The following is a 16216-nucleotide window of genomic DNA, read 5'->3' on the forward strand; positions in this document are numbered from 1 at the left end:
TCTCATACACTCACTCACACTCATACACTACGTACAATTTAGCATACCCAATTCACCTGTACCACATGTCTTTGGACTGTGGGGGAAACCAGAGCATCCTGAGGAAACCCACGCGAACGCAGGGAGAACATGCAAACTCCACACAGAATCGCCAAATGACCCAGCCGAGGCTCGAACCATCGACCATCTTGCTGTGAGTCGACAGCACTACCTACTGTGCCACTGCGTCGCCCCGCAACATAATACTATAATTTATAAATATTATATATATTTTACTATTCAAAGTAAAGGAACCTTTATCTTCCTAATGTAAAGTTAAAAGAAATAAATTCACAAATTAAAAAAAACAAGTTTCAACGTATTTCGACTTTTTCCCCCCAAAATTCTCCCTCTTGCACACTACCTACCTCTACTGTGATCGCTGGCAGACTGCTGTTACTAAAATCTCTGTGATAGTGAACAACAGCAAGAAAATACTAAACGGTCCATTTAAATTATTACATTTAAAACAGAGGAGAGGCGAATCGGTTTGACTGTGCCAGGGAAATTGCGCTCACAGTGCTAATTCATTTGCCGTCGATATGCAGAGGAATGACCTGCTCTCAATGCTGCAGGTGTGAGAAATGGCTGTGTGGCACTGTGCCTCCTTTGAGTGCTTTGAGGCTCGTCACCCGCAGCTCGTCACGAAGAGTAACGTTAGGAAAGGTACAGCACGAACACATGAGAGTCTCTAAAAATCTCCAGTAACACCTAAAAACATTCGCTAGTCGATTTTTTTGAAAAATTGGCACTAAGAGGGTCAGAAAAGTCACTAAGTTATCAACACTGGCTGGCAGTGTCTTTGATTGAACTGAAGCACTCACACCTCGTGCATGTGCAGTACGGAAGGAACATTCCATTATTCATGGGGGCCCCCGGTTTTGAAAAGAAGTAATAACGTTTAAATCTAAACAGTTATAGGCAGATTTTTACAACATATGATAGAAAATGTATGATTAATAAAGGCTTCTTGGAATTGGTCAGGGCTCCCTAATTCCCTGGGGCCCTTAGCGGCTGCTTACCTCGCTTATTGGTTAAGCCCGCCCCTGGTAGCAATCAAACTTTAATACTTAATGTACTTCCAGAGCTATTTATATCAAAGTTGCTATTTAGCCACACCATGTTTCGTAACATCTAGTTTTTATGAGGTGGGTTGTTAGCTCAACCCCCAACCTGAAGGACCAGGACATACACATACACACTACGGACAATTTAGCTTACCCAATTAACCTACAGCACATGTCTACAGCACCCAGAGGAAACCCACAGGGGAGAGCATGCTAACTCCACACAGAAATGCCCACTGACTCAGCCGGGGCTCGAACCAGTGACTTTCTTGCTGTGAGGCTATCCACTGCACCACCATGTCGCCCAAATTTTAATAACTGAATATAATAAATTGTTTTATTGATGTTTTTGTTTTGGTTTTGGTTTCCAGACTCCCCGACTGTTCGTATGAAGTCTGACCCCGTGTTTGTGAACATAGGAGACACTGCAGACTTGCTGTGTGTTGCTGATGCCAATCCCATCACCTCCAGTATGTTCTCATGGAAGTGGATGGTGAGTGATGTCCTTGTCTTTCCCGTTTTGCTTATTCTCTCCATTCCCTCTTTATATCGTGCTTTGTTAGCTGAGCTCACTGGCTTTCTCTCTTTTTATCACATCTATTTATCTCTCCTCTTTGTCTCCAACTCCCTCTTTCTCTCTGACTTCTTCTTTTTTTTTCTCACCATGTGTCACAGCTACTCTGAGCCATATTTCACCCTTCTAACTACAACTATGTCTCACCTTTATGCTTAATACTTCTGGTCTAAATGGAGAAAAATAGCTTTCATTAAAGCTACCTTTCCAAAGGCCACATTTCTCAACGTTAGCCACAATTGGGGCCGTTTCCGACCATTTGCGCATCGAAAGTGCCCCATATACGTAGTCGGTGTCTGTGATACTTCAAGCCGCCCTTCTGTTTTTATGTTTTTATGTGCATATATGTGAAAATTTATGTTGGTATGAAGTTGTTGTCTTCCTTTAGCTCTGTCTGTCTCTTTTTGGTTGTGAGTTTGAGGCTTTTCTATACTTGTGTGATTTTATATTTGCCTTTTTTATGCTTTTTTGTTTGCTTGTTTTTCAGATAGTTGCATTTTTAGTTAGTTAATAATATTCTTCCCATTGTCATAAATTACAATATTTTACAAGCCATATTGATTTTTCTATAAAAGTATCTTGTATAGCTGAAAATCATGATTTCTTCTTCAAGTCAGTGTATGTTTTTCTAGCTCATGTTACTGTGCAATCCGAATTAACTAAACTGGCATTGGGCGGGTTAAAGGGACGATACAAAGACAGTGTTCTGGCACATAACTCACATTTTCAAAGCAGGATATCCGACTTCAGCATTGTTTTTCAGACAGATAAGTAGGTTCACTTATTTTATTTTATAAAAAATATAATATAAGCGATATTATTTTTTTTGGTATTCACAACAGCCTAATTCTACAACATTGTATTTATAGACGCATAGAAACCTCTGTCCACAACTGTCCAATGTCCTTAAATTGGTGGAACTGTCTCCCACAACTATGAAAATACATGACATTATGTAATGATTTCTCACTGATAACATGTGAAGCACTGAAAGCTATGCATACACTTTCTTAAGAAATGATTTGATCTAAAAAGCTCTGACATCAACAGTTATTTTGTAAAATGTCACAAAATCTGTTTAAAAGTATTTAACATGATGTCATTGGTGTCACGTGCTCTTAGCATTTATGCTTTCACATGCAGTTTTTGGTTAAGAAGTTTAAAAATGTCAAGATTGTTTAAGGTGCAGTATGTAAGTTTGACACCCAGTGGGTGAACTAGGTTTTGCACACCTGGTTCAAAACACACGCAGGTGCAGGTTGTCAGATTGGCGACACCAACAGGAGTGAGTCTGACTATCGAGCCTAAAGGCTGATTTAAGCCTGATCTAAGTCGTGTTTTAAATAAAAGCAACGGCACGCGATAGAAGGAAGATGTTCGATAATAAAAGGAGTTTTTGTTCTAACCAACACCTCAAATTGATAAATTAGAAACTGATTCTATTTCTTGCAGCTGAACAACAGAAAACTGACAATGATCACCTCAGGTACACCTCTTGTGCTTTATTCAGTGTTAAATGCTGATGAAAAAATGTACGTTGTTGCCATTTTACATGACATTTATTGCCATACTACTGAAAGCAGTCACAGAAAGTTCACCTCAGATCTTGAAAATAAAATAAACTGTTTGAAATTGAACTGTAAAATAATGCAAACCAACACATATCAGCAATTCAGCATCTACATTTAATAATGTTAATGAGGTTTAATATGTATTAATTAGATTATAAACCTTACCACTTTGTTAAAGTGCAGTAAGTGTACTATTCTGTCCTTCTGAACAGCCTTCTGGCTGTATTTAAATTTTTTGTCATATTTCGTCTGGTTTAAACAGACCAGTTGCTTTTCACTGCAAATCTCATCACATAGTGTGTTGATGCATACAATGTAACTTGCTCACCTAATGTTTACGCTTGTAACATTAATATTATTTGCTAATTAATAACCTCATGTGGAACTCTGAATCTGCGTCTCATTTTGGAGGCTGTTACTGTCTACTGGAGGTCACTTTTTGGTTGCGGACGCATATTTTGAGAGCCTTAATGAGTGAATGAAAGAAATACACTGTTTCCACGAAGGCCACTCAGGATGCTGAAATATAATTGGCTAAACTGACATTGGGCGGGTTAAAGGGACCAAAACAAACACAGCATTCTGGCACATAACTCACATTTCCAAGGCAGAATATCTGACTTCAGCATTGTTTTTCAGATAAACAAGAATGTTCACTTAGCATGTTTCTTAAATATCTCAAACATATTATGATATTTTTATGCTTTAGAAGAGTCAAAAATGTACATACAGCACCGTTTATAGTAACAATAATGACAATATTTAACAGAGTTGACATCATGTTATCTTCAATTATGAAATCAGCCCTGTGTGTTTTATATATAGGGTGAAGGAGAAAGAGATGAACTAGGAGAGGAAAGTGAAGATGATGGCACTGGTGTGTTGACTATATATGAGGTGACTCGTGACCGCGCTGGATTGTACCAGTGTACAGCAGACAATGGAATTTTACCTGCTGGCAGTGTGGAAGGACAGCTCATTGTACGCTGTAAGTTTGTTTGTTTGTTTTTAAGTTAATTATTTAAAGTAAAACTATTTTTGAGTAAATGTTGTTCTAAACATTGTCCATACCAGAATCATAAAAAAAAAAATAAATTATATATATATATATATATATATATATATATATATATATATATATATATACAACAGTTCTGTCTGGTTCTTGAATCTGATTGGCTGATAGCCGTGTGATATTTTGCCAGTAACATCACACAAAGGCCTCTTCACCCTTCACCTCTGTGTATTACTCCGCCCACATACAGCCAGCAACAAGCAGAGACGCTACAGTTTGACAAATATTACTGTTGTTAGACAACAAAATGTACTTTTGAGGCTTTTTTAAGTCGAGAATGTAGTTGTTTAGATTGCAACTATGCAGTTTATTTGTAAGAATGGTGCCTATTTGAAAATATTTACAATTTCTGAGAGAGCTCATCAGCGGCCAAAGACGGTTGACGTTGTCTATCCACAAGATAGCGCCAGGACTGCATAATAAGCCCTTGCTTAGTGTGTTTTCTTGAACGTGAATAAGAAGCTAAAAAACAGAAGCATCGCGGTTCTTAAGGTGGACCGGATAGAGTCAATAAGAAGCTGCGAATAAGAAGCTGGATTCAGCCTCATCCCTCCTTATTGCAAACACAACAGCAGTCTGGTAGTGATTGCTCTGCTTTTTTCAAGGTTAAATATTGTGATATTGTAACGGTCGCTTAATGTTTGATTTGCATTGTGTATAAATGTCCCCTTCAAGAGGACTATTTCTGTGGTTGTTTTACCTTTAAGATGTAAGCACGCATGTATGGGAGCTCAGTTCAGTTCTGGCGAGCTCTGAGAAGTGTGATGGTCGCTCTACAGCTGTATCATTATTTTATTTCAATAATGTAACATTTTATTTTGTAACGGATGTTTGGGTATATTTTTCTTTTTCTTTTGCCTACTCATTGTCGTTGACTGACATGTATGTAGTCAACAACACTTTGGAGAAACGCATAAATGCCAATAGGAAGAGCGAAATGGTTTCTGTCTCCTTTTTTTTTATTCTTTAAAGTCTCCGGGTAAAAGCTGGGACACCTGACATCCGTCGCAATACTGACGGCAACAGAGAAATACTGTAGACTGTAATAGACTGTAGGGAGATATCTCTGTAGACGGACGGCATTTCATGTCACGTTCAGCCTTATAATTTGAAAATGTGAGCAAAATCAACTGTTTTGTCATCACCTTAAGGGGATCACACACCAGAAGTGCCGCTTTACATTACGCTATAGAAAATCATTCAAGCACTAGCTAGCACTAGCACAAGCACTAGTGACGTTAGTGAATTAGTAATGGCTTCTGTTGTTCTGACGACAGCTGCAGATGTGAATAAATGGCGGAAGAAAGTAGTTCCTAATACAAAAGGGTTTTAGACTCTCCGTGTTTGATTTTCTTTTTTATATACAAGATTGTGCCGTCGAACTGTTGTATAAACGCAATATCACACCAGAGCTGATATACAGCCATATTGCACTGCTACTTGTGTGATATTGCTCATGTAAATATAAAGGTTTCAATAAAAATATTAATCAGTGCAATTATTTTCAACATTCACTCAAAAAATATTGTTGTTGTTTGTTAAAACTACTTGTTTACAATGAGCTGAATCAACACAATTCTCAAGGTTTTTTTTTGGGGGGGGGGTAACTTAATTGTTTTGTGTTCAATCCACTTGAATTTGTAAAAACTATTAAATTATCTTAATAAATTTGTGTTGGGAATTGGGTTAACTTATTCATTTGTACAAATTTGAGTGGATTGAACACAATGAATTAAGTGTTTTTAAATTAATTAATTAGTAATTAAATAATAATATCTAATATGTCTGGACATCTGGCATCTGTCTAGTGGATGAGTTTGCACTTGTGTGTTCCTGCAGTCGCTCCAGATCTTCAGAAGGGGCCACAGTGGAGGAAAGTGGCTAGTCGAGGGGACGGCAGCAACGATGCTAATGTGGTGTGTCAGGCTCAAGGTGTTCCTCGTGTTCAATTTAGATGGGCCAAAAATGGGTTCCCGCTGGACCTTGGCAACCCCAGGTGATTTGCTCTTGGAGTTGTTTTTGTTTTGTTTTTTGTTTTGTTGTTGTTTTTGTCTTGTTTTGTTGTTGTTTTGTTTTGTTTTTTGTTTTGTTGTTGTTTTTGTTTTGTTGTTTTTGTCTTGTTTTGTTGTTGTTTTGTTTTGTTTTTTGTTTTGTTGTTGTTTTTGTTTTGTTGTTTTTGTCTTGTTTTGTTGTTGTTTTTGTCTTGTTTTGTTGTTGTTTTTGTCTTGTTTTGTTGTTGTTTTTGTTTTGTTTTTTGTCTTGTTTTTTTTTTGTTGTTTTTGTTTTGTTTTTGTTTTGTTGTTGTTTTTGTTTTGTTGTTTTTGTCTTTTTTGTTGTTGTTTATGTTTTGTTTTGTTGTTGTTTTTGTCTTGTTTTGTTGTTGTTTTTGTTTTGTTTTTTGTTTTGTTTTGTTGTTGTTTTTGTCTTGTTTTGTTGTTGTTTATGTTTTGTTTTGTTGTTGTTTTTGTTTTGTTGTTGTTTTTGTTTTGTTTTTTGTTTTTTTGTTTTGTTGTTGTTTTTGTCTTGTTTTGTTGTTGTTTTTGTTTTGTTTTTTGTTTTGTTTTGTTGTTGTTTTTGTCTTGTTTTGTTGTTGTTTATGTTTTGTTTTGTGGTTGATTTTGTCTTGTTTTGTTTTTTGTTTTGTTGTTGTTTTTGTTTTGTTGTTGTTTTTGTTTTGTTTTTTGTTGTTGTTTTTGTTTTGTTTGTTTTTTTGTTGTTGTTTTGTTTTTTGTTGTTGTTTTGTTTTGTTTTTTGCTTTGCACTTTGTTCATTAGATTATTATTTTTTTATCATTTTATTTTAATAGGGTCTTTCATTACAAAACTATTATTTTCAACTCTCATTGCAACCCTTATTCTGAAAGGATCTGTTTATAATGTAATTTCATAAAAAATAGTATCATTGCTCTATCAATATTGCACATGTTTTGACAATATTATCCATGTAAAACAATTATTAGAGGTAATGCATTTTGAAACTTTTTACTTGCTAATAATAATAATTTCGCACTTATTTAATTGCTTCTGCTGTCAGATATAATATGTACAATAATATGCACAATATATGCGTGCTTACATTCATGAATGTGTGTGGCCAGCATGGTGATTCTATTTAGCATGCAGGTGTGATGATGTGCTAGTGTGCCGTGTATGCGTTTGGCATGTGTGATGACAGTGTTTAAATTGTAAGTATGTGTACATGTGTGTGCTTCATGTTTGTTTCATGTGGTTTGGAGTTTTAATGATGGTGTGCAATATTGATACTCCAAACAGTGTCATTTTCATTTATTTTTTCCTCACTGTTTTCGATTAATTCAGTTTTAACACCTTACTACCATCTGTCAGGCTTTTTTTTAAAGATAAAATCAGCCTTGGATATATCTACGTGTTTATTTGTAGATCTTTATCTTAACTGCAATATTAGGTAGTTTGTCTGTCTGTGTCTGTCTGTCTGTCTGTCTAGCTACCCCTTGAATATTTTGACAATCTCTGGATGTATTTATGCTTGTTTTGCTTGTTTGTTTGTTTGTTTGTTTGTTTTGAAATTTCTATAAAATGTCAGATAAAAATGTAATTTAAAGTGTAAAAGGACAGCTGGTAAAAATAAAACAATAAAATTTTGTTTATTTTTTCATGTATGATTTTCCATAGGTTAATATTGCTTTTTTACACAAGACAATACAATATTATACTAATATATACTAATAATAATGTTTAGACATCAGACGATTAAAAAAAACTATCTTCTGTGGAATAACTCAAATTTTCAGTTATAACATAATGACAATACTTGCTATTCTGGCTAGTTTATTATATTATATTTGGACAAAATGTTATCAGAAATCCTTTAAAGAGTAAAACAAAAGATTAACATTTTACTTTAAACATATATAGTGAATCCAGATAGACTGAGAATTTTTAAGGTCTCTCTTCATTTTTCTATATAGATTATTTATATAGTATCTTTATAGATTCAATTAGTTTTTATGCTAATATGTTTAAAGTGTAAGTTATTGCTGTGATTTCCAACCGCCTTTGCTTCAGTCTTAAGTTTCACATGATTCTAATATGCTAACTTCAGAGTCGTTTATTAATTGGTCTTCTTTTTATACTTTCTTGCTGCTTGGCATTTATTTCAAATAGAAATCTTTTGTAACATAAGAAATGTCTTTTCTTTAATTCTTTTTTATTCATTTATGTTTATTTATTAATCAGACGCTTTTATAAAGCGACTTACATATATGGAAAAAAGAAACACTTCAAATCACCAGAGAGCAGCAATATACTTTATACCATGACAAGTTAAAGTTGTAGAAGTAGTTGTTGTTGTTGTAATAGTTGTATTTGTAGTAGTAGGTGTTGTAGTAGATGCAGTGGTTGTAGTTGTTGTTGTTGTAGTTGTAGTAGTAGTGGTAGTTGTTGTTGTTGTTGAGTAGTTGTAGTAGCTGTAGTTGTAGTTGTTGTTGTAGTAGTTGCATTTGTAGTTGTAGTTGTTGTAGTAGTTGCTGTAGAAGTTGTTGTTGTTGTTGTTGAGTAGTTGTAGTTGTTGTTGTAGTAGTAGTAGTTGTAGTAATAGTTGCTGCAGTAGAAGTTGTTGTAGTAGTTGCAGTAGAAGTTGTTGTTGTAGTAGTTGTAGAAGTTGTTGTTGTAGTAGTTGTAATTGCTGTAGTTTTAGTAGTAGTTGTAATAGTTGTAGTTGTTGTATTTGTAGTTGTTGTAGTTGTATTTGTAGTAGTTGTAGTGGTTGTTGTAGTAGTAGCTATTGTTGTTGTAGTAGTTGTAGTTGCAGATGTTTATTGTTGTAGAAGCTGTAGTAGTAGTTGTTGTTGTAGTAGCTGTAGTAGTAGTTGTTGTTGTATTTGTAGTTGTTGTAGTAGTTGTAGTGGTTGTTGTAGTTGTAGTAGTAGCTATTGTTGTTGTAGTTGCAGATGTTTATTGTTGTAGTAGTTGTTGTAGTAGCTGTAGTAGTAGTAGTAGTTGTTGTTGTAGTAGTTGTAGTTGAAGTAGTTGTATTTGTAGTAGTTGTTGTTGTATTTGTAATAGTAGTAATAGTTGTTGTTGTAGAAGTTGTAGTAGTTGTTGTTGTAGTAGTAGTAGTTGTTGTTGTTGAGTAGTTGTAGTTGTTGTTGTAGTAGTTGCATTTGTATTAGTAGTAGTTGTAGTAGTTGCAGTAGAAGTTGTTGTTGTAGTAGTTGTAGAAGTTGTTGTAGTAGTTGTAATTGCTGTAGTTTTAGTAGTAGTTGTAATAGTTGTAGTTGTTGTATTTGTAGTTGTTGTAGTTGTATTTGTAGTAGTTATAGTGGTTGATGTAGTAGTAGCTATTGTTGTTGTAGTAGTTGTAGTTGCAGATGTTTATTGTTGTAGAAGCTGTAGTAGTAGTTGTTGTTGTAGTAGCTGTAGTAGTAGTTGTTGTTGTATTTGTAGTTGTTGTAGTAGTTGTAGTGGTTGTTGTAGTTGTAGTAGTAGCTATTGTTGTTGTAGTTGCAGATGTTTATTGTTGTAGTAGTTGTTGTAGTAGCTGTAGTAGTAGTAGTAGTTGTTGTTGTAGTAGTTGTAGTTGAAGTAGTTGTATTTGTAGTAGTTGTTGTTGTATTTGTAATAGTAGTAATAGTTGTTGTAGAAGTTGTAGTAGTTGTTGTTGTAGTAGTAGTAGTTGTTGTTGTTGAGTAGTTGTAGTTGTTGTTGTAGTAGTTGCATTTGTATTAGTAGTAGTTGCAGTAGAAGTTGTTGTTGTAGTAGTTGTAGAAGTTGTTGTAGTAGTTGTAATTGCTGTAGTTTTAGTAGTAGTTGTAATAGTTGTAGTTGTTGTATTTGTAGTTGTTGTAGTTGTATTTGTAGTAGTTGTAGTGGTTGTTGTAGTAGTAGCTATTGTTGTTGTAACAGTTGTAGTTGCAGATGTTTATTGTTGTAGTAGTAGTTGTTGTTGTAGTAGCTGTAGTTGTTGTTGTTGTAGTAGTATTTGTAGTTGTTGAATTTGTAGTAGTTGTAGTGGTTGTTGTAGTAGTAGTAGTAGCTATTGTTGTTGTAGTAGTTGTAGTTGCAGATGTTTATTGTTGTAGTAGTTGCTGTAGTAGTAGTAGTTGTTGTTGTTGTAGTTGAAGTAGTTGTATTTGTAGTAGTTGTTGTAGTTGTATTTGTATTTGTAGTAGTAGTAGTTGTTATTGTTGTAGAAGTTGTAGTAGTTGTATTTGTAGTAGTTGTTGTTGTAGTAGTTGTAGTTGTTGTAATAGTAGTATTAGTTATAGTAGTAGTTGTTGTTGTTGTAGTAGTTGTGTTTGTAGTAGTGGTAGTAGTTGTGTTGTAGTAGTTGTTGTTGTTGTTGTTGTAGTAGTCGTATTTTTAGTAGTTGTTGTTGAATGATGTAGTGGTATTTGTAGTAGTTGCAGTTGTTGTAATAGTAGTATTAGTTATAGTAGTAGTTGTTGTTGTTGTATTTGTATTTGTAGTAGTTGTAGTGGTGGTGCATATGGAGAGTAAAGAGTGTGTTTCCTACACTGTAAAAAAGCAATTAGTTACTTTACTTGGAAAAAAAGTGAGTAAACCTGTTGTAATTATGCACATAGTTTAAGGCAAAGAGTTTACTCTCTTTAAGTAAAGTCAATTAATCATTTTTTACAGTGTGCAGGTGGTTTGTCAAATCCACTCACCAGCATGAAGCACACTTAGATTTGCACAATGTTATCCAGAAACATTTAAAGGAGGTGTCTGGTCCATATGAAGAGGACATTTAATGTAATGTAATGCATAGTTGTATATAATATCTGCATGTTATTAGTGTTGATATCAGTGTTTCTGTGGCCCCACACAGGTATGAGGAGATGACCGAGGCGACAGGGACCATCCACACCAGCATCCTGACGGTCATAAACGTGAGCGCGGCTCTGGACTATGCCATATTTACCTGCACTGCTCACAACAGTATGGGCGAGGACTCTCTGGACATCCAGCTTCTCAGCACCAGTATGTATAAGACTGGCAGTTGCGTTAACCAAAACATTTTTATTTAATTTTTTAATCAGTGATGGAAAAATCTGAAGGCTGATTTTCATTTTTGACAGACCAAAACTGACAGTGGTTTTGTTTTTAGTATTTTGGATTTGAAGATGATTAAGTTGCGTTTGATATCAATGAAATAGTGTGCGTGATGCTTTAGAGAGGTTAGATTTCCTCTTATAACATGTTAAATGATATTGCTATTTTTGGTCATACAGATATGAGTACAGCAAGTTATCATTCCATAGTATAGAAAACATAAAAATCTTTTTTTTTGTTTAGATATTCTGTTCATATTTAGCAGTTTTTTTTCCACTGACACAAATGAATTCGTAATCTATAGCTCATAATAATATGATAAAATACAATATAAAACAATATATACCTCATAATTAAAAATGAAAATGTGAACTAAAAACAAAAGTTAATAAGTGTTATTATCATTTTAAAATAATTGAATAAATGAATGAACTAGTGAATGAATGAGTGAATGATTGGACGAATATCCAATCAGTATTTCATTCATTCATTATCCAATCAATATTCAAATGCTTGAATGAGCAAATAAATGGATGAATGAAAAAAATGGATGAGCAAATGAGTAAGTAAATGAATGAATGGGTGAATTAATGAATGAGCAAATTAATGAACAAGTAAATTAATAAATAAATGAAATGATGAATGATTGAATGAATGAATTAATGAATGAGTATATGAATGAATGAATGAATGAACAAATAAATAAAATGGTGAATGAATGAATGAGCAAATGAATGCATGAATGAGAAAATAAATGGATGCATGGATGAATGCATGAATGAATAGATAAGCGAATGGGTAAGTGAATGAGCGAATGAATGCATGAATGAATGAATGAATGAATGCATGGGCGAATTAATGAATGAAATGAAGAATAAATAAATGAATGATTGAGCAAATAAATGGATGAATCAATGAGGAAACAAATGAATGAGTGAATGAATGGGCGAATTAATGAACGATGAATTAATTAATTAATGAGCAAATGAATGAATACGTGAATGAGCGAATGAATGAAATGATGAATTTCATTCATAAGCAAATGAATAAATGAAGGAATGAGCAAATGAATGGATGAAAGAGTGAATGAATGAATTAATGAGCGAATGAATGGATGAGTGAATGAATGAGCAAATAAATTAATGGGCGAATGAATTATTGAAAGCATGAACGAATGAAATAATGAATGAATGAGTAAATAAATGGATGAATGAATGTGCAAATGAATGTGCAAATGAGAGAATGAATGAATAAGTGAATTAATAAAATGGTGAGTGAATGAATGAATGAGCTAATGAATCCATAAATGATCAAATAAATGGATGAATAAAGCGAGTGAGTGAGTGAATGAATGAATTAATTAATTGGTGAATTAATGAATGAGCAAATTAATGAATAAGTAAGTGAATGAATGAATGAATGAATATATGAACGAATGAGTGATTTAATGAATAAAATGGTGAATGAATGGGCAAATTAATTCATGAATGAGCAAATAAATGGGTGCATGAATGAATGAAAAGATGAGTGAGTGCATGAGCGAATGAATGGGTGAATGAATTAATGAATGAGAAAATAAATAAATTAACGAATTATTGAAATTATGAATGAACAAATGAATAAGCAAACGAATGAATGAGTGAATGATGAATGAATGAATGAATGAATGAACATGAATAAATAAGTGAATAAATAAATGGATAAGTGAATGAATGAGCAAATGAATAAATAAATGAGCGAATGAATGAATGAATGAATGAATGAATGAATGAATGAATGAATGAATGAATGAATGAATGAATGGATTTTACAACCCTATAGATAAAAATGATAGATAATAAGAAAGCCTAACACAGCTTCTGGTATGACTGTAAGTATTCGATGAGCGGTCAGCTTCTCACCTTCTCTTGACCCACATTCAAAGTTGAACTGAAATTAGCATGAATATATGAATAAATAAAATCATAATAGATGAAAACAAACAGACACGAGCGATTGGATGTCAGCGACTCATAAACGCACACAAAGATGATGAGCAGAGCCATGAGATGAGATTTTGTTTTGCTCGGCCGCAGCACCAATTTTGATATTAATTATTCAGTTGTGGTAATCAACGTCCGGTCTTTCTCACTCTGTCCCTTTGTTTACACAACAATTGGTTTGATCGATCTGCCACTGCTCTCTCACAATGACTGTTCGCTCTCTCTTTAATACTTTTATATTGTTATTTTTTTAGAATGCAAACAACCTCTTTATTTCTGTAGAACATTAGAGTCATCAGGTACATTTTTACAAATAAAATAATATGCTTTTGGTTAGCGCTGAAATAATTTTCCAGCTTGACTACGCATTGTTTAAATATGTCAAAATTATATAGACAGTGTGTTACAGCACCTGCAGTCATGTCAAAGACAAAAAAAACATTACCCAGAACATTCATCTCTAAGGTTATTTGTTAATAATTTCTAATTAGATTTGTCTGTTCATATTTGGTTGAGGTTGTTTTATTTCATTATTGTACGTACATACATAATCTATAGCTCATAATATAATATAATATAATATAATATAATATAATATAATATAATATAATATAATATAATATAATATAATATAATATAATATTATATAATATAATATAATATAATATAATATAATATAATATAATATAATATTATATAATATAATATAATATAATATAATATAATATAATATATACCTCATAATTAGAAATGAAAATGTAAACTGAAAACAAGTTTTTTGAATGAATGAACGAACAATCAAAAGAACGAACAAATGGATGAATGAACGAATGACTGAACAACTACCGAATGAATGAATGAATAAATGAATGAGCGAATGAATAAATAAAAGAAATGAAAAAACGAATGAGGGAACAAATGAATGAGTGAATGAACGAATAAATGAATGAATGAACGAACAAATGAGCGAATTAATTAATGAATGAATGAACGAATAAACGAACAAAGAAATGAATGAACGAATAAACAAATGAATGGATGAAAGAATGCATGAATGAATGAGTGAATATAATATAATTAATATAATATAATATAATATAATATAATATAATATAATATAATATAATATAATATAATATATACCTCATGATTAAAAATGAAAATGTAAACTAAAAACAAGTTTTTTGAATGAATGAACGAACAAACTAATGAATGAACGAACGAGTAAACAACTAACAAATGAATGAATGAGTGAATGAATGAATAAATGAATGAATAAAAAAACAAATGAGTGAACAAATGAATGAGTGAACGAATGAACTAACAAACAAATGAATGAATGAGCAAATTAATTAATGAATGAATTAATGAATGAATTAACGATTGAGTGAACAAACGAATGAATGAACAAACAAATTAATGAACGAATAAATGAATTCAATTCAATTCAATTCACCTTTATTTGTATAGCACTTATACAATGTAGATTGTGTCAAAGCAGCTTCACATAAAAGGTCATTATAAATAGGAACAGTGTAGTTCAGTTTGTAGTGTTTAAGTTCAGTTCAGTTTAGCTCAGTTCAGTGTGGTTTAAAAATCACTACTGAGAGTCCAAACACTGCAGAGCAAATCCAACAATGCGCAGCTCTACAGATCCTGAACCATGCAAGCCAGTGGCGACAGCGGAGAGGGAAAAAAACGTCACTAATTGGCGAAAGTGAAGAAAAAAACCTTGAGAGAAACCAGGCTCAGTTGGGCACGACCATTTTAATTTCTCCGCTGGCCAAACGTCTTGTGCAGAGCTGCAGTCTCATCAGCGGAGGCTGGAAGCTGGCCTCAGCGAAGACTCATCTTGTCCCTGGAGCGTCATAGGAATCAGTCTCATGTTCTCCACTCCTCCATGACCTCCACAGTAGCTGCTCAGGATACGGCCTGGTCCAGGATATGGAAACCTTGGGATCATCTCGTCGTTGGTCTTGGATCGAATCAGTGACTCTGCATAGTCTAAGGGCCTCGGGAAGAGTATCCCCAGATGGAAATGGAGAATAAAGAGAATAATTAGCGTAGCTGCTGTTCATAGTGTATATAAACAAGATGCATAACCTGTGTGGAAGCCCGCTAAGTGGTGCATTGAGTGTATCCTTTACTAAAAAGATAGGTCTTTAATCTAGTTTTGAATTGGGAGAGTGTGTCTGAGCCTCGGACATTATCAGGAAGACTATTCCAGAGTTTAGGAGCTATGAATGAATGAATGAATGAATGACCGAGTGAATGTAATATAATATAATATAATATAATATAATAAAATATAATATAATATAATATAATATAATATAATATAATATAATATAATATAATATAATAATATATACCTCATACCAATAATAATATATACCTCATAAAAAAATGAAAATGTAAACTAAAAACAAGTTTTTTAATGAATGAATGAATGAACAAACGAATGAATAGGTGAATGAAGGAATTAATAAACGAACAAAATAGTGAATGAATGAGTGAATGAACGAGTAAACAATTAACGAATGAATGAATGAATGAACAATCAAAAGACTGAATGAACGAATGAATGAATGAATGAATGAATGAATGAATGAATGAATGAATGAATGAATGAATGAATGAACGAACGACTGAACAACTAACGAATGAATGAAAAAAAACGAATGAGTGAATGAATGAACGAACAAATTAATGAATGAATGAACAAATGAGCGAATGAATTAATGAATGAATGAACTAATTAATGAACGAATAAACAAATAAATGAATGAATCAATGAAAGAACTCATGAATAAACGAGTAAATATAATATAATATAATATAATATAATATAATATAATATAATATAATATAATATAA

At 33.0% G+C, this 16216-nt stretch overlaps 1 protein-coding gene across 1 annotated transcript in view; it reads left to right on the plus strand.

The window, feature by feature from the left end:
• Positions 1-16216, plus strand: part of nphs1 (NPHS1 adhesion molecule, nephrin) — a 177781-nt gene that overhangs the window by 131396 nt on the left and 30169 nt on the right. Inside the window, exons 19-22 of the mRNA XM_056473002.1 lie at positions 1478-1599; positions 4077-4239; positions 6166-6322; positions 11134-11285. Of these exons, the coding sequence (XP_056328977.1) occupies positions 1478-1599; positions 4077-4239; positions 6166-6322; positions 11134-11285 (594 nt within the window). The remainder of the gene's footprint in view (positions 1-1477; positions 1600-4076; positions 4240-6165; positions 6323-11133; positions 11286-16216) is intronic.

Source organism: Danio aesculapii, chromosome 15, assembly GCF_903798145.1.
Source record: "Danio aesculapii chromosome 15, fDanAes4.1, whole genome shotgun sequence".
Taxonomy (NCBI): domain Eukaryota; kingdom Metazoa; phylum Chordata; class Actinopteri; order Cypriniformes; family Danionidae; genus Danio; species Danio aesculapii.